This window comes from Mastacembelus armatus, chromosome 18 (assembly GCF_900324485.2).
Source record: "Mastacembelus armatus chromosome 18, fMasArm1.2, whole genome shotgun sequence".
Lineage (NCBI taxonomy): Eukaryota > Metazoa > Chordata > Actinopteri > Synbranchiformes > Mastacembelidae > Mastacembelus > Mastacembelus armatus.
In genome coordinates this window covers 5,267,467-5,282,743 of record NC_046650.1, presented here as the reverse complement: position 1 = coordinate 5,282,743, position 15,277 = coordinate 5,267,467, and the positions used below count along the sequence as shown (strand labels likewise).

Here is a 15,277-nt window from a genome sequence, read left to right as displayed (position 1 = left end):
CCCCACTGAGCTTTGCACTGTCAGGGAAAAGGAAAGAGAAAAGAGATTAAACTCACACACAAGTGCACCCAGTGAATTTCTTTACAGGCTGACAGATATAAGATGAGGTTTTTATTTACCATTCATTTGAGTAAACACTGTGGTTTGCCTTCAGGCAAACGTGGAGGGGGCTACTGTATATATCTTTTGAAAAATAAAAGTCTGATGAAGACTGAAGTACATCTGCACTGCCGGTGAAGCAGAAGATCTGATGCTGGGCCCAGACATACCCTCACCCTAACCTTTCAGATCTTAAAGTTTGCTAGCCAGCATGAGAGAGTTCAGTTCAGGGTTCACCCTCTCCCCGATGTCAATAAAACTGGATACCTTTGATTCAAGTTATGAGCTCTGTTTTGTCTCTGTATGATGTTGCTGAATTAGGTTTTTCAGTCAATCCAATTTCAATTCAGTTAAATTCAGTTTCTTTGTATTGAGCGAAATCACAATACAATTATCTCAAGGCACTTTACAAAAACTCAACAAATCCCTTATGAGCAAACACTTGGCGACAGTGGAGAGGAAGAAACCTCCAAAAGATTATCAGGGACCGTGCTGATCATTGAAAACAGAAACTGGGTTCTGCTAGGTATGAACATACCCAGAGATATGGTCCTCTACTTATATTTACTTCATGCAGCAAACCAGCTTTTCACTTTGTCCTACAATGATATGCTTATTGCCTTCCTGTTGGCTGTCTTACATCACCCCCTTTGTTTTCCACTATTCTTTACACTCATACCACTTAAGTGTGTGTACATTTGTGGAGGAGGGTAGGCGGAGAAGGCTGATCAGCAGTACCTGAGTTGGTTTCCATCAAGTCTGGGGAGCCACAAGTCAAAAGTTCAGCTTGAGCCTGAGTTTGTGTCTACAGGAGTGAAGTAACACAAGGGCCTGCATATTAATCAATCCCCCTAAAAGTCAAGATTTCCTGTGATTTTCTCTAAAAATGGAGGTAAACCAGATATATGAAAGCTTTAACTGGTAGAAATGGTACCTGACCCTGGTAGGGACAACCTATGTAGCTAGAAGAAGGTTTTCTGATATTTTTTCTTCATATTTCTATATTAATAAAATAGCAACTGGTGTATTTTTCTGTAGGTTTTGTTTTGCTCACAATCAAGCAACTATGCAAAAAAAAAAAAAAGAATTCACTAGCGAGAGTAGAGCATCTGAAGTTTGTGCGCCGTATACTTTAATACTGGGTGCATTTATCTGTAACCAAATTTATCCTCAGTCTTTGTAACCTTTCCAAGGCTGTACAAGCTTAGCTTTCATATGAGGTGATGCATGATTTATTTTGGGAGGAAAATATCCCTTCTGGTTAAATTTTAACCATCAGAGTGGCAACTGTCTCCCAGCAGTTCACCTTACTGGGCCTGCTGGATCTGCACCGTCTGGCCGGTCTGTCACTCCAGCCCATTAACTCTGATAGACGTCTGTGTGAATGATTCACAGCTGAATGCTGTTTTCACTGCTGTCACTTCCTGTCTCATTAGAGGGCCCTGCTCTGATGCTCACACTTGAACTGTTGTTTTTAGTGTGGGCTTGCATTGGGCGTCCACATGGCTGCTCTGGCTGAATAATTCTCTGTTAATGCCAGCCATGATTTTGAGAACTGATCTTCATCTGGCAGCCAGACAAGATTCATGAAACTGCAACTGCAACTGTAGATGAATGAAAAATTTGTGTGTGATTATTCAGGCTTTGTTTGTGTTCACTTCTCATCAGCACCCGGTGCCAAGCTGCACAGACAAGCAGCATCTTCTCTGCTGTAAAATGGTGGCCATTTTTGTCCACTGACACCTTTCTTGGCACATGGCTGGATTCACTTTGAATTGCTGGGAAGCTGCTCAGTGAAAATGAAACACAATTGAGCTAATGTGAATTTAGCTGAGTTCACAACCTCTGTTAGCGGAGGCTTTCCAGAGTGTCCAGCTCCTGAACATGACAACAGCCAGACAACATCATTCACAGTGTCCTTCATTGTATCTAAATAAATATGTACTTACTGAATTTGGCTTGTTAAGTAAGATGTGTTTTCACATTGCATGACAGGTCGTCTGCCATCCTGCTCATTTTAATAACCACGGTTGACGTTGTAATTTTGGATCTTTGATAATAACACTATCAGTATTCCTGGGGCGAAGTGGGAGCAATCACTTGGCTAGTAGCTGTCAGCTGATAACACTATCTTATATGCAGGCTCCAGCTGTCGGAGCTGCTGGAGGAAAAAAAAAAATCTTTAAAAAAACTATATGGTTTGCCACACACCTAGTCACTCACAGGCTGAATTTTTTCGGTGATCCCTTTAACAGGTTTTTCATAATGTGTTGAGCAGTGTTGCAGTCAAACTGACAGACATTACACTCTTCATTTCAAACAATTTATGCAAGTAGGCACTGAGTGTAAAGTAAAAAATATTACTTTGGAACACATTTTCATTCTGCCATTATGGCTCACAGTATTAATTGGTGAAGATTTATGGTCAGAAGTATCAATTTTAGCCGTGTCAATTAAATCTGGAACACAATAAATTCTGCAGAGAGGGAAGGGGTCCTGAATACTTTCACAGCCAGTCTGTGATCTGCAGTTTTTCTGGCTGCTCTGCTTCCTAATTGCTTATAGCAGTGCATATATGAGGTTATGAGTTAATTACTTAATAATTAGTTATTGTGAGACTTAACTGATCTCTGCAGAGGGCTTCTCCCTTATTTAGCCAATCCTTAATAGGGATATCATAGGTCAGGATTCGTCGTGCTTGGTTTTTTGCAGCCATGCTGCTGCATTAAAATGTGAAAGCAAAGCTGTGATGACACTTTTTTCTTACAGTGATAATTGCCTGTCATTTAGCGGGACATGGTATCACAGAGTAGCTGGCATCAAGACTGCACTGACAAGCTGGAAGATGCTGACAGCTTCCTGCATCCTCTCTCTCTCTCTCTGCAGGTGGTTTAGACACAACATGCCTGCAATCACTCTCAGTCCTGTTTCTTGTATTAAACACATTCACATACTGTCATAAACACACAAGCACCTGGCCCAGTGATCTGAGACACCCCGTCCCCAATCAGATTAAATTGAAACTTCTCCATTTCCCCCCCACTAAAAGGCCTATTTTGGAGCTAATCTTCTGCCTTGATATGAATTCATAAACAGCGAGCAGGCGGAATGGCTCACCTTTCAGCGTCTGGGCTGTCTGGGATTAATCCTTCTATTAGCGTGTGAAGTGAGGCTGTGAGAAGTGCCGGATGAAAAGCACAGATAACATCCGGCTGAGACTACATTAGTCAAGAGTCATTTGTAACGGATTGAATTGCTCCTTTTGGGATAAAGCTACTTTTAAGATTGCTGTTATGGCATGCTCTGCTGCTGTATTTGAGTTTCAATATAACAGAGTATATAAGAGTCTCAAATAACAGTAAGGTCACACAGAGGTAGGAGAAGTGCAGCATCAATTTGGACACCCTCCATAAGCAACAACTGCACCAAGGTGCCATGAATCAAGAAGCTGATTCCTGTGTGTTGCAGTGGAGCTGCTCACTAAGCACCTGCATTTGAATTGTCATTGCTGCTCAGTTGAGAGTCTTCAAAATAAGAACATTTGAATCGTGATCAGGTGAGGCGGGGGCGTAGAGCACATTGCGAAGGTTTAATGGAAACGTTTACTCACTGCAGTTTACATCATGGACTATATCTGCGTAAAACCAGTCCCAGAGCAGGTGGAAACATAACATGTGACTACTCCACTTGGAATATTTTCCCTGTATTCCAAAAAAGAAAAACCTTTTAACATCTATCCTAATTTTGGCATTAGTCTGCCAGCATCATGTGATGGTTAGACACTGGAGATGAACTTCGACATAAGGTTTTTTAAGAAAAAAAATATTTTTTTTTTTTGCTAAGAGTTAGATGAACAGATAGATATCACTCTCAATTCTGTCAAAGCTGCTTTCCTCAGGCAAAGTTCATCAATGGAAAATCTGCAGGATCTTTGCCTTTTGTTCTCTAGATACAAGTTTTTGATCCTGTGGACTTGTCACTAAGTTTTTTGTTATTACTATTTGACATGAAGATTAAAAGTAGGAAAAAATAACTAGGCTTGAATTTCTCCTTATTAGCTGGTGCATAATTCCCTTTGTAAAAACACAGCTGGCTGCTGGTTCTAGCTTTTAGTGCAGAAACATGAGAGTGGTCTCAAACTACAAACAAAAGTCTCACCAAATAAGTAAAAATAACTACTTCTCTTTTTAAGAGGTGGTAGTTTTTCCAGGCTTTTGTTATACTTGTCTTGTTGGGCAGCTCCACTGGGTGAGTGTTTAGAACATTTGTAAATGTTAAACACTTACCCCATGATAAAATAATGTTAAAATGAAATACATTAGAATGAGATTACTAGCTTTGCTTACATCTCAGTAGTTACTGCAGCCTTTAGAGTCTGTCCCTCTCCAGCAACAACACACAGAAGTCATTGGCTTATTTAGAGGAATCCCATTTTCCAGAGATTTACATAGTTATTTTTGGAGTCTATCAAACAAGAGGTGTGTGGCAGAATATTCTCACTCTGCTATGGGTGTGATGAGGAAAGACGCCTTTCCTATCTTGCCATTGCTCTGCTTCAGGGGGCATTTCTCAGCAGTGTCACTCAGTAGATTCATTTTCAGAGTAGGCATGTCTGAATGCACGCAACTATTGTAGAAATGCAATCAGTATGGGTGTTTTAATGTTTGTGCTACTGCTTCATTTTCATGATAATATAATATCTGTAAATCATTGTAAAAAGAAACTCATTGGAAAGTGATGATAAAAATCGAGGTGCCGATTCTAGTTAAAGCTTACAGCCAAATAGCCTGTTTAATATGTGAGCCCATGCTGTATTGATGCAGTTCAATCCATCACTGTAGTATTACACAATGATGAATTGAATTGTTAACAAACTCCAAAGACAGATGACAAAATGGACCTCTTGCATAAAGAAATTATCTATTGATTTTGAAATCAAAGTAAATTAGTAAATTACGTTTTCATGATGTATTTTTTTTTCATATTTTTAGGCAGGGGAGAGAGTGAAGGGGTGGCCTGGCCTGCTGGAAATATTGAAGGGGAAGCTTTACTTTGTATTTGATTCTCAAAGTTTGAAACACATTTTCTATAAACTGTGTGCTCCTTTTGGTTCTCTACCCTTCTTTTTTTCTATTAATGTCCATTTGGTAACAGTAAATATGGATGTTAGTAGAATTAGCTAGTCGTGGTGAAACTACAATTAAATTCTGCACTCGTTTCACAGCAGAACCATGTCTGTGTTTGAAGCACTAAAGCGTAGAGGTCAGCAGCCGCTGCGCTTCGTCTCTGCCGTTTGTTTACGATTAGAGTTGTGATGATTTATTGATGTTAAAATCAGATTTTGAACTTGTTTCCAGCCTCCTCTTGGAGCAGGTTATTTCACAGACTTCAACAACAGCAGGATTGCTCCTTGATTGCAGCACACATGATTTTCAACCTTGAAAGTTTCCTTTATGTTGGCTGAAAGTATAAAAAGCTTTTCATCAGTGTTAAAAGTGTATAACATTTTATTACAAATATTATTTTAAATGTAGCATAATTTATTGTACATAGTCAAAAGGTGAAAAGTTATCTGTGCTAGATGCCATGCCGTTTCACAGATACGCAATTGGGTCTAGTCCGAAAATAGCTCTTAATGGAAAACTTCCCTCTAATGAAAATCTGCATTCAGAGGCATTTCTTAAAGGATTAGGTTTAATCCATGGCTGTGAAAGCAGCCTAAACTGTCTCCATTTCAGCCTTATTCTCAGACTGTGTGTGTCTACGTGCATGTGTGTTGAAGTGTGTTCGCGTGTGCATCCGCGTGCGTCTTCACTGGCAGATGCCCAGTAGAGCGGCGTGCAACTGTCGATTTCAGAATTCGGATTAAAAAGTAGATTGTGTTCCTTTGAACAACCTCAAACATCCTGCAGCCAGCGTGGAGATCGGAGGAGCCTCCCTAATTGATAGAGTTTTTCCACTGTGCTCCTCTCACTGACTGAAGCCGCTGCTGGAGAGATAAGATACTCTTTATTCTCTTTTTCGTCACTCTCTCCCTTCTCCTCGCCTATTTGACCCAATTTATCAGTGGCAGATAAAACCAAACAAATCAGAGGAGTCACAGCTTCAGAGTCTTTGCCCTTTGGCTGACGTCTGATCCATTCCTTCCTCTGACACTGTCTCCTCCCCTCTCTGCCTTTTTTTTTGATCTCCCCATCCAGTGTTTCTCCACTCTTTCTCCAGTCTAGCCTAACAGATTTCAAGTTCTGATAATGAGTTGGTCAGAATTTGTTCTCACCTCACTTAAAGTTGAAATAAGTAAAATGTGATGCACTTTTTTTTTTTTGCAACAACTGAAGTCATGGGAAATCTGCTTTTATTTGCATCTTCTTTATCATCTTGAATTTCGAATATCGAGCAATAAACCAAAACATGTTTGAGTTGCAAAAGTTTGCTGCTCTGGCTTTAAGTAATTGGCAGATGCAGTTTGGTTTTATTAAAGCAATGAAATAACACATTCTCACTCGTAAATAACAATCTGAATTCCTCTGCATACAGCGTTAACAAACTCCACCAATCAGAACGTTAGGACAGCCCAGCAACTCCCTAGTGCTGCTGCTGCAACTTATTTCTGTGTGTAATAACTGAAAGCAACCTACAGCATATCAGCATTTTTAGCAGCTAAAACCATTCACTGTATCAGATTTCATTACAACCTACACTAGAGAATACTTCCCCATATTTAATCTTTTTTTTAAAGATAACAAGAAACATTTCACAGTGAAACATATGTTGCATACCTGATGTTGAATGCTACCAGGAACACCTGCAGATGTTATGGGAGAGTTCAGAGGCAGAAGATTCTGAGTCGGAGCTCCTGGCTTAAGACTGAGCACCGGCAGTGGAGTCAGAAGATAGATGGAAGCTTGTAGAGGGAGATGAGTTGATTCTGTTGGGAAATGTGAAGATATGCTGTCACATACTTCTTATTTGTCTTCTCTTTGAATACTACCCCAGTGGTGGTGTCAAATGATGCAGTTTCATTTTTCATCTCTTTAAAGCAGAGCACTGGAGAGATCCTCACTAGTATTTCTTCCTTTGCCTTCCATTCTGTGAATGTTTTCCCTCCCATTTCCCACCTACTTTTATATTCCACCATGTTGCTTTACTTTTTTGATAAAAGTTGCAAAAGTGGCCTGCGTTTTTTTTTTTGCACTAGTAATAAGGATGAGGGAGGAACATATAACCCAAATCATATATCTGAATTTCAATAGTTTTTATCACTCTACATTTACCGAAGTGGAAGCATGAAGACCAGGGTTTCTGTTGATGCCATTTTGTGAATATCACTGTATTTTTCCTTTTACCTGTATTTTGCTTATAACTCATCTTGACAATTTTTCTCATGCTTAGGTACACCCACATGAAAGCATGACATGGCACCCTGCCACTAAGGTTGTGTGTCCATGTAATTGGATGAGAGGAATTATATTAGGAGGTCTTTTGCCCCCAGCCATGACGTGTGGACTTGGTCTGATGTCCTGGAGGGATAAACGCTTGAGGTCAAACTTCCACGATCTTACAAAGGGTTCTGAAGTGCCCATCCTTTACCTTTGACCTATATAAGCTGGCAGTTCACTCTGGACCAACACAGGTTTGGATCAAGCTGTTCTCAGTAGCTCCTTTAAGCTGGCAAAACATTATTTACTTGGCTCCAGTTGTGCATCTCCCATAGGCCCAGAGCCTGGGAAGTTTACAACACAGCTGAGTAGACATAAAGGGATTCGGAGGCAAGTTTTTATCATATAAACAGTTCAGAGAAAAGAGGTAAGAAAGCTTTTTAGCACTCCGGAAAATCAGACATCTTTTTAGTGTTATTGCCATGTTCCTCATGTGAACAATTAACAAACCAAAGCACAAAAATATGTCCCAGGTTGTTCTAAGCTGGCAGTTTTCTTAAAGCAATTTGTCTTTGCCTGTTTCCTGTTTATCTTCAAGAGGAGAAATCTATGTGCCAGTCATGGTATAATTGTATTGTGTTGGTACACAGTGCAGAGTGAGCCACTGAAATTATCATTAATGTCTAACTCAGTGCTCGTTCAGGGGGCTTTTAATTTCACACTCACCCTTCTGTCAGTATTACTGCAGCTCACACTCATGAATATACGCAGTATGCCTGACATTTTCCAGCCTCATTCATTTGCGGACCTGCTGTTTCCTGTTTCAGCGTGTTTACCAGATCTGGTGTGTATATTTTTCAGTCACAGGTGCATTCAGCATCTGTGAGTGAGAGAGAGTCAGAGAAACCTTGCACCAGTTTTGCTGGTGGAAACACATTTCGGCACATACTAACCGTTCTGAATGTGAGTTGTATAAGTGTGATTGATTTTCGGGTCTCTTCCTCACCCCCAAATCTTCCAGGCTTAGTCCAGAAAGTGGACCAGCGCCTCCCGGTGGCCAATGAGTACTTGCTGTTGTCAGGTGGGGCCCGGGAGGGGGTCTTGGATCTCAACCCAGAGGACCTGGGGGACTACGCCAGAGGGGCTGACTTCGACCTGGACTTCACTCTGCTGGTGCCTGCCCTGAAGCTCCACGACCGTAACCAGCCAGTTACCCTGGACATGAGACACTCCCCACCCTGCCACTCATGGCTCAGCCTCCGTCTCTGTGACTCCAACATCCTGTCTCGCTGGAGCATCTGTTGTCAGGAGGAGAATGGACTTCCCATTGAGGAAGAGGAAGAAGAAGATGGGGCAATGGGTAAGTAGAAAAGGAAGATAATCATTGCAAAGACAGAGAAAGAACAGTAATGGAGAAAATCATAATGAAGAAGAGGAAAAGGGTAAGCAAGCTATGAATGTAATGCAGGGATAGAAAATACGGAAAGGAGGATGGGTAAGAAAGATAAAGAGATACGAGATGAGAGAGAAGAGGGTGGACTAGACAATGACGAAGGTAATGTAGCAGGACAGGGTGGAAGGAAAGGGAGTTGATTGAATTTTGTTCGTGTTTCACTCAGATAATTTGATGCATGATGTTGTGATCCTATTTTGCCCGGCAAGCTGCTGCAGAGGCCTGTTAATCGGAACAAGAAAAGCCTCCTCAGGATATAAACGCTGAAACATTTATGAGTGGAACTTAACAATCGAAAGTTCAAGAACTTCCAGATTATACTGCAACATCATTCTGCCACACACTCGTGAGTGTGAAACTTCTAAGATGAGAAGAAATAATGACATTTATTGATATGAATTTCTTTAATTTTCAGCAATTGGGAATATACATTTCCCATAGGGGATCTCATGTTACTGTGCCTGTGGCATGATGGACAGATTTAGTCACTCTTGGATGACAGCATGTTCATGCATCACACCAAAATGCTACTAAAAGATTCAAAAGAGCAGGAATTGAAATTAAATTTTAATTCTCTGCAGTGCAGCACTGACAGCTCTCTTAGTAGGGCTGCAAGTAACCATTATTTTTATTATTGATCAGTCTTTCCCAAGGTGACAACGATCCAAACCTCAAATATAGTAAATCTACTACACGTTATAAAACACATAGCATAGCAGATCTTCTCAGGTGATTTACTTTTCTTCACACGCTATCAGGTGCTTGGAACCAAAATATATAAGACTGTTGAAAACACCATCTCCATGGTTCAATTGGAGCTACTCATCAGTCAGACATTTCACAGAGCTTCTTGCCTGTGGTATGAATTAGTTTCCATTGGGACACTGAAATTTTGGTGCAATAAACAGATGTCAGATTGATTGTTGTGGTTCTTTAGTATGTATACATACACTCATAAGTCTAAACACTAGAGAGAAACAGTATTCAACCTTCCCTCTCCCTACTCAGGCAAAGGCTCCAGCCCCGCCCTGGACTCACCTCAGTCTCTTGATGGATGCTACTTCTCTCCCACCCTGGTGACAGACTGGTTCTGGCAGGTGGTGAGCGAGGCCGTGGGCGAGCTTAGGCGCAGCCCCCAGAGAGGCATCCCCACCCCGGATCGGCTGGAGAGGAACGGACCCCTCACTACCATCATCCTCCAGGTACAGATTAAACACTTGCACTCTTCTGGATATGATGATTAAAACAAAGGCAGTTGGAGTCATTATGTCCAAATCGATGGGGAATGTCAGACTGCTTAACTTTGGTTTAGCTCAAAATTTGCTCATTTAAAAAGCACATTTTCAGGAAATGAAATCAATACTGGAGCAACTTATAGTCAAAGGTTAAACTGATTTAACAATGTTTTTAGAGGAACAGAAATTCAGGACAGATTGTTGTTGTAATATTTGTCTACCCTGTCCTCCCTGCAGGCAGGCTCTAGCCGAGTACTGTACGACCTGCTGCCTGTAGTGTCATTTCGGGGCTGGCCTGCTGTGGCCCAAGGCTGGCTGACTGCCAACCACTTCTGGGATGGTAAAATCACAGAGGAGGAGGCCATATCAGGCTTCTATCTGCTGCCCTGTTGTTCCCCACTGGGTGGCCGGCCCGACAGGGAGTGGAGGCTAGCATTCTCACGCAGCGAGGTGAGGGGCTTGTTAATGTAATGTATTTTTTGTGTCACGTTTGGTGCCACCTTGTTTGAGGTTAAAAGATATGGTACAACATTTCCATCTGGTTTTCTTTCTTTCTTTCTGCATTGATTTGCCATTTTTCTTTTTTTTTTCATCCCGCACTACCATCCGTCCAATGCTTCCATTAAGGTTTACCACCGTCCTTTATTCTGTTCCTGCTTGACTAATTAGTGTTGTTGTTATTAACAGGTTCAGTTGAAGAAGTGCATCCCCTTTCCAATGGCCCAGGCTTTCCAAGCAGCCAAGGCAGTGCTGTCTCGTATCCTGTCCCGTCCTCGTACAGGCCTCAGCCTCTACCACCTGCGCACTCTGCTTTTGTGGGCCTGCGACCGGCTTCCTGCTGCCTACTTGTCTTGCCCTGACTCTGACACCCCTGGTCGCCTCCTCCTGGGTCTCCTAGATGACCTGGCCCATTGCATCCTGGGTAAAAACTGCCCTAATTACTTCCTGCCTCAGTGCAATATGTTAGAGCACCTGACAGACAGCCAGGCGCTGCTTGTTGCCAGGAAACTGGCCCACGTGCGCTCTGATCCCAGTGAGCACCTCCGAGCCGCTCTTGACCAAGCTCAGCAGGCAGGCCAGCTGAAGAAGGAGCTAAAAGCTAGCACCAATGGGCATGGCTCCCCTGGCCATCACCCAACCAACGGCATCATCTCGCCATCAGAAGACAAGTTGGCACAGCGCCTGCAGCAGCTGGTCACTGAGAACCCTGGGAAATCCATATCTGTCTTCCTCAACCCTGATGATGTCACCCGGCCACACTTCCGCATCGATGATAAGTTCTACTGATGCAGACACGCTCCAGAGAAGACGTGGAAATGTGTGTGTTTAACTTGCAAACACAGTCTGCAAATGCTCTGAGACGTTGCATCACAGAGAACAGAGAATGAAACATCAGGCAGGTGTTTTTCTTCAAAACACAGCAGGCCTGAAACTGGACACACTCCTCCTGTTCACCATCCCTCGGCTGAACAGTGCAACAAAGCCTTGCTGACTGACTTTAAACCAAACACTCACACGTCCTGCTACTGACAAATGACATCCAGTTTTGTAGATGTTGCACAACAGACATGATGTCACCGAGCTGTTGCCACGGAGACGGCCCTCTCCTAACGAGCAGGCCTTAACAAGACTCATCAGCTGGTGCTACAAAGACACGGGCCGACTTTATTTATGAGAAACTAGTCCACTGAAGATCAACACCGTGTGTGAGTGCGTGTGTGCACACACGTCTGCCTATGTGTTTTAACACTGCTGACAACAAAGGGGGAAAAGCTCCTTGATTGCTGCATTTCTCAGAGTGGGCGATGGCAGAATTAGAAAGGAAAAACAAGGTGTGGCTGATGTAACTGAATGTAATTTTGTGAGGACAACTGCTGAGTCTTGAACAGGCTCTTCTGTTTCAGCTACAGTTCAGCCTTTTTTGATTCCCACATCTCATTTATAGCATCTTGTTCACTTTTTTTAAATCTTTCTCAGGTATTCATAATACTTAGTTTCAATGAATCAGACCTCCTTCAACTATATCTCCTGCTGCTTACATTTCATTAGGTAATGGAATGTACCAAAGAGCAAAGTTTGAGCAGTTTTACAAAGTAAAAAAATGTCTTACACATCCCAAAACATCACCTTTTGGTTTAAATGGGTGATTCCACTGAATCATGGTCAGAAGGTAAAGTCGCATTTTCTCCTTCTTAAGGCTCAGTCACACCAGAAGTTAAAACTAGTTTAGATTTGAGCAGCAAAATCAGCTCATTTCAGTGAGTGTTTCAAGTGCACATTTTTATGTCATACCCCATTAGCAACATGCTAATAGCACACTAGAGAAGGTTAAAAGAAGCTGGATGGGCTATTGCGACTGACTAGGGTTAGCATGTCCTGACTGGTGTATTAGTGTTAGCTCACCAGCTACAGCAGTGCACCATTTTAGCCCTGTGAGGTGTCACCGCCTGGAGCTGCAAAAGCTTTGACAACTGATTGTTTCAAACCTTTTACAAGGAAAAGTGTCAAATATTCTCTGACTGGATGCTTTTCTTTGGCATGAATGAGAACAAATTGAATTTCTCTTAGTTTGAGACTGTTGGTTGGATAAAAAACTTCTTTGAAACACTTTACAGGCAAAATGATTGATAATTATAATTAAAGTATTGTAATTTATAATCATACCTATGACATCTTTAAGCTTCTACAACCAAATACTTCCAAAGCAAATGCAGGTGAACACCGCTGTGCCACTTTCTGGTGCAGCTGGACCTTGGAAACCTGGTTAAGACTGAAAAGGACAGGGGGATGTTAAATGAAACCAGTTAGGTATTAAATTACTGATGGTTTTATGGGTTTTGTACAAACATGAAATTACTTTTTTCCTACCTGCACAGACAGTTTACATTGTTTTTTCTTTTCTGTTTGGAATGGTTAGGGCCTTTTTGAGGGGATTTAGAAAGTTTGAAATCCTGTGTCTGGAGATACAAGGAATGAAATTAGCAGCAGTGTGTATTGTCAAGTCAAACTGATCAAAAGACAGGCCCAGAACAAGTGTTGAGTTGGGGCTTTTAGGGTTATTTATCCACCTTAGTCACAACAAAGTCAAGACAGTTTATCTAAACATCCCACAAAGGGCCTTGTAACATTTTGTTGCACGTTGAGTATTTATATTAACTTTCCTTCAAAAAAAAATGACAGTTGTGTGCTTGTTCGATTTTTTTAAAAATTTTTTTTTTTCTGACTTGACTGATTCTGATAATTGTTCCTTGTCTCCTCTGCTTGGTTGGTCTTTTTTAATGAGCTGTGTGTGTGTGTGTGTGCGCGCCCGTGTTATTGTGTGCTTGCTGAGAGACAAACCACGCAGCAGGACACAGACACATACCCAGATGCCGCCTATTGAATTATCCCCTCAGCTGGGTGTGTGTTAGTTGCTGGGCCCTATCATTTCTCAGCAGACTGCAGTTGTCCCAGAGGGATGAGGGAGAGAGACAGGCCCTCCTTTGGTCCTTAGAAAAGATGTGAAGTGGACAGCTGCTTCTCTCTGGGACTGTTGCTGTCTCTATGTCCATTTTTTTTTCTCTGCTGCTTTCTATCTTTCTCTTCCTCTCTTTTATTCCCTCTCCCCCTCATCCTATGTTGATTTCTTCTTAGAGGGCTGGCATCTCTTTCTCTCTCAGTACTGGTACTGCTCCAACCATATGTTTACAGCCACAGTGCTGCAGTGCCACTCAGCTGATTTGACTGTGAGCTGTGCAGCCAGTAAATGGGAGTAGTGGCTCCAAGTATAACCAGACAGGCAGTAATACTCTCTGCTTACATTAGCTTTGTGGGTCTTACCTGTTTTAACTTAATGAATCCAAAATAGAAATTCTGCTAACAGATGAGGATTAAAGTGAGTTTACTTTATACTTTGATGCTGCTTCTTGGAAACAAAATGCTACAAGCATGCCTGGTTGGTATAGTTACGTTTATGTAGTGTACAGGTAACGCAAATATTAAGGTTAATTCTGTTTTTTTTTTTTTTTTTAAGCTGCTGGTGGAATGTTTTTCATTGAGACTGGTGTATGGACATTTCTGAGTCTGGTGTTACACTACGATTTCTCAAAGTCTCACTCTACCTATGTCATTTGCTTACTGCTGAATGAATGTTTTATAGTGTCTATACTGTTGGTGTGTGTAAGACTGTGTGTGTGAATTGAACCTGAAGAAAACCAAAGTGTGTTGTGGTGGTAAAGGATGTCTCAGCAGGAATTGGTTCATTCTCAGCACTTTTCTAAGACAGGCCATGAGTGTCATTACCCAAACTGTACTGGGTTAGAAAAGCAAATCACAGCGTTTAATAACTATTGGAAAGTATAGTCAGTGGAAAGGAACTTCCTCATTGCTCTCTTTGATGTTTGAGAGTGTTGGAAAATGCGTGAAAATGTGTGTCTCACTTTGTACCTTAATGGGCCTAGTTAGAGATTACCAGACACTGGACACAATCAATGACTTTCCTGAATTGTACACATGGAATATTTGTGGAGACTTATAAACTCCTGTATTTTACAATAGTTTCTAGATATGCAATCAAGTCCCCTATGGAAAGTCCAGTTGTTTACAGCACCTACTCTAATTGTACTTCAGTAGATTTAAGACAGTTGTCAAAGGGGGAATTACTATCTACTGTCCAGGGATTGCATGAAACATAGACAACATCCAAAACATCAGTCTTGGCTCTGTACTACCTTATCTCTAATCATTGTTTGTGCTGAAACCTCTGGTGAGTCTTTAATTCAGCTGCTGTGGCTAAATAAGTACAATGAATGTAACCATCAAATCGTTCTAATCGGTTCTCTACTTGAGAACAGAGTCAACTCTTAACTTTTCACTGCTATTTCAACAGATGCATTCTGGTCTGTACTGAAGTGCTGAGATAAACATCTGTACTGAATCACCCCACCGTTTGAGAAATTGAATTTCATATCTCTTTTATGACTTGAGTTCTTTCTTCTTTTTTTTTAAATAAGTGCAAATTATTTTCTCTGTATCAACTGATTTGCTGTATTTATTATTCAGTTATTTTCTGGGGGTTTATATTGATCAGTCTTAAAGCTCAAGCATGAAATAAATCACTACATTTGAAATTA

General features: G+C 41.4%; 1 protein-coding gene across 4 annotated transcripts in view; it reads left to right on the top strand.

Annotated features, from left to right (window-relative positions):
* The window catches only part of tmem102 (transmembrane protein 102), a 19,189-nt gene extending 3,912 nt beyond the window's left edge, over positions 1-15,277 (top strand). For all 4 annotated transcript variants that reach the window (XM_026317350.1, XM_026317359.1, XM_026317342.1 and 1 more), the window contains exons 3-6: positions 8,500-8,838; positions 9,940-10,133; positions 10,404-10,616; positions 10,854-15,277. In XM_026317350.1, the coding sequence (XP_026173135.1) occupies positions 8,500-8,838; positions 9,940-10,133; positions 10,404-10,616; positions 10,854-11,453 (1,346 nt within the window). In that variant the 3' untranslated portion in view covers positions 11,454-15,277. The remainder of the gene's footprint in view (positions 1-8,499; positions 8,839-9,939; positions 10,134-10,403; positions 10,617-10,853) is intronic.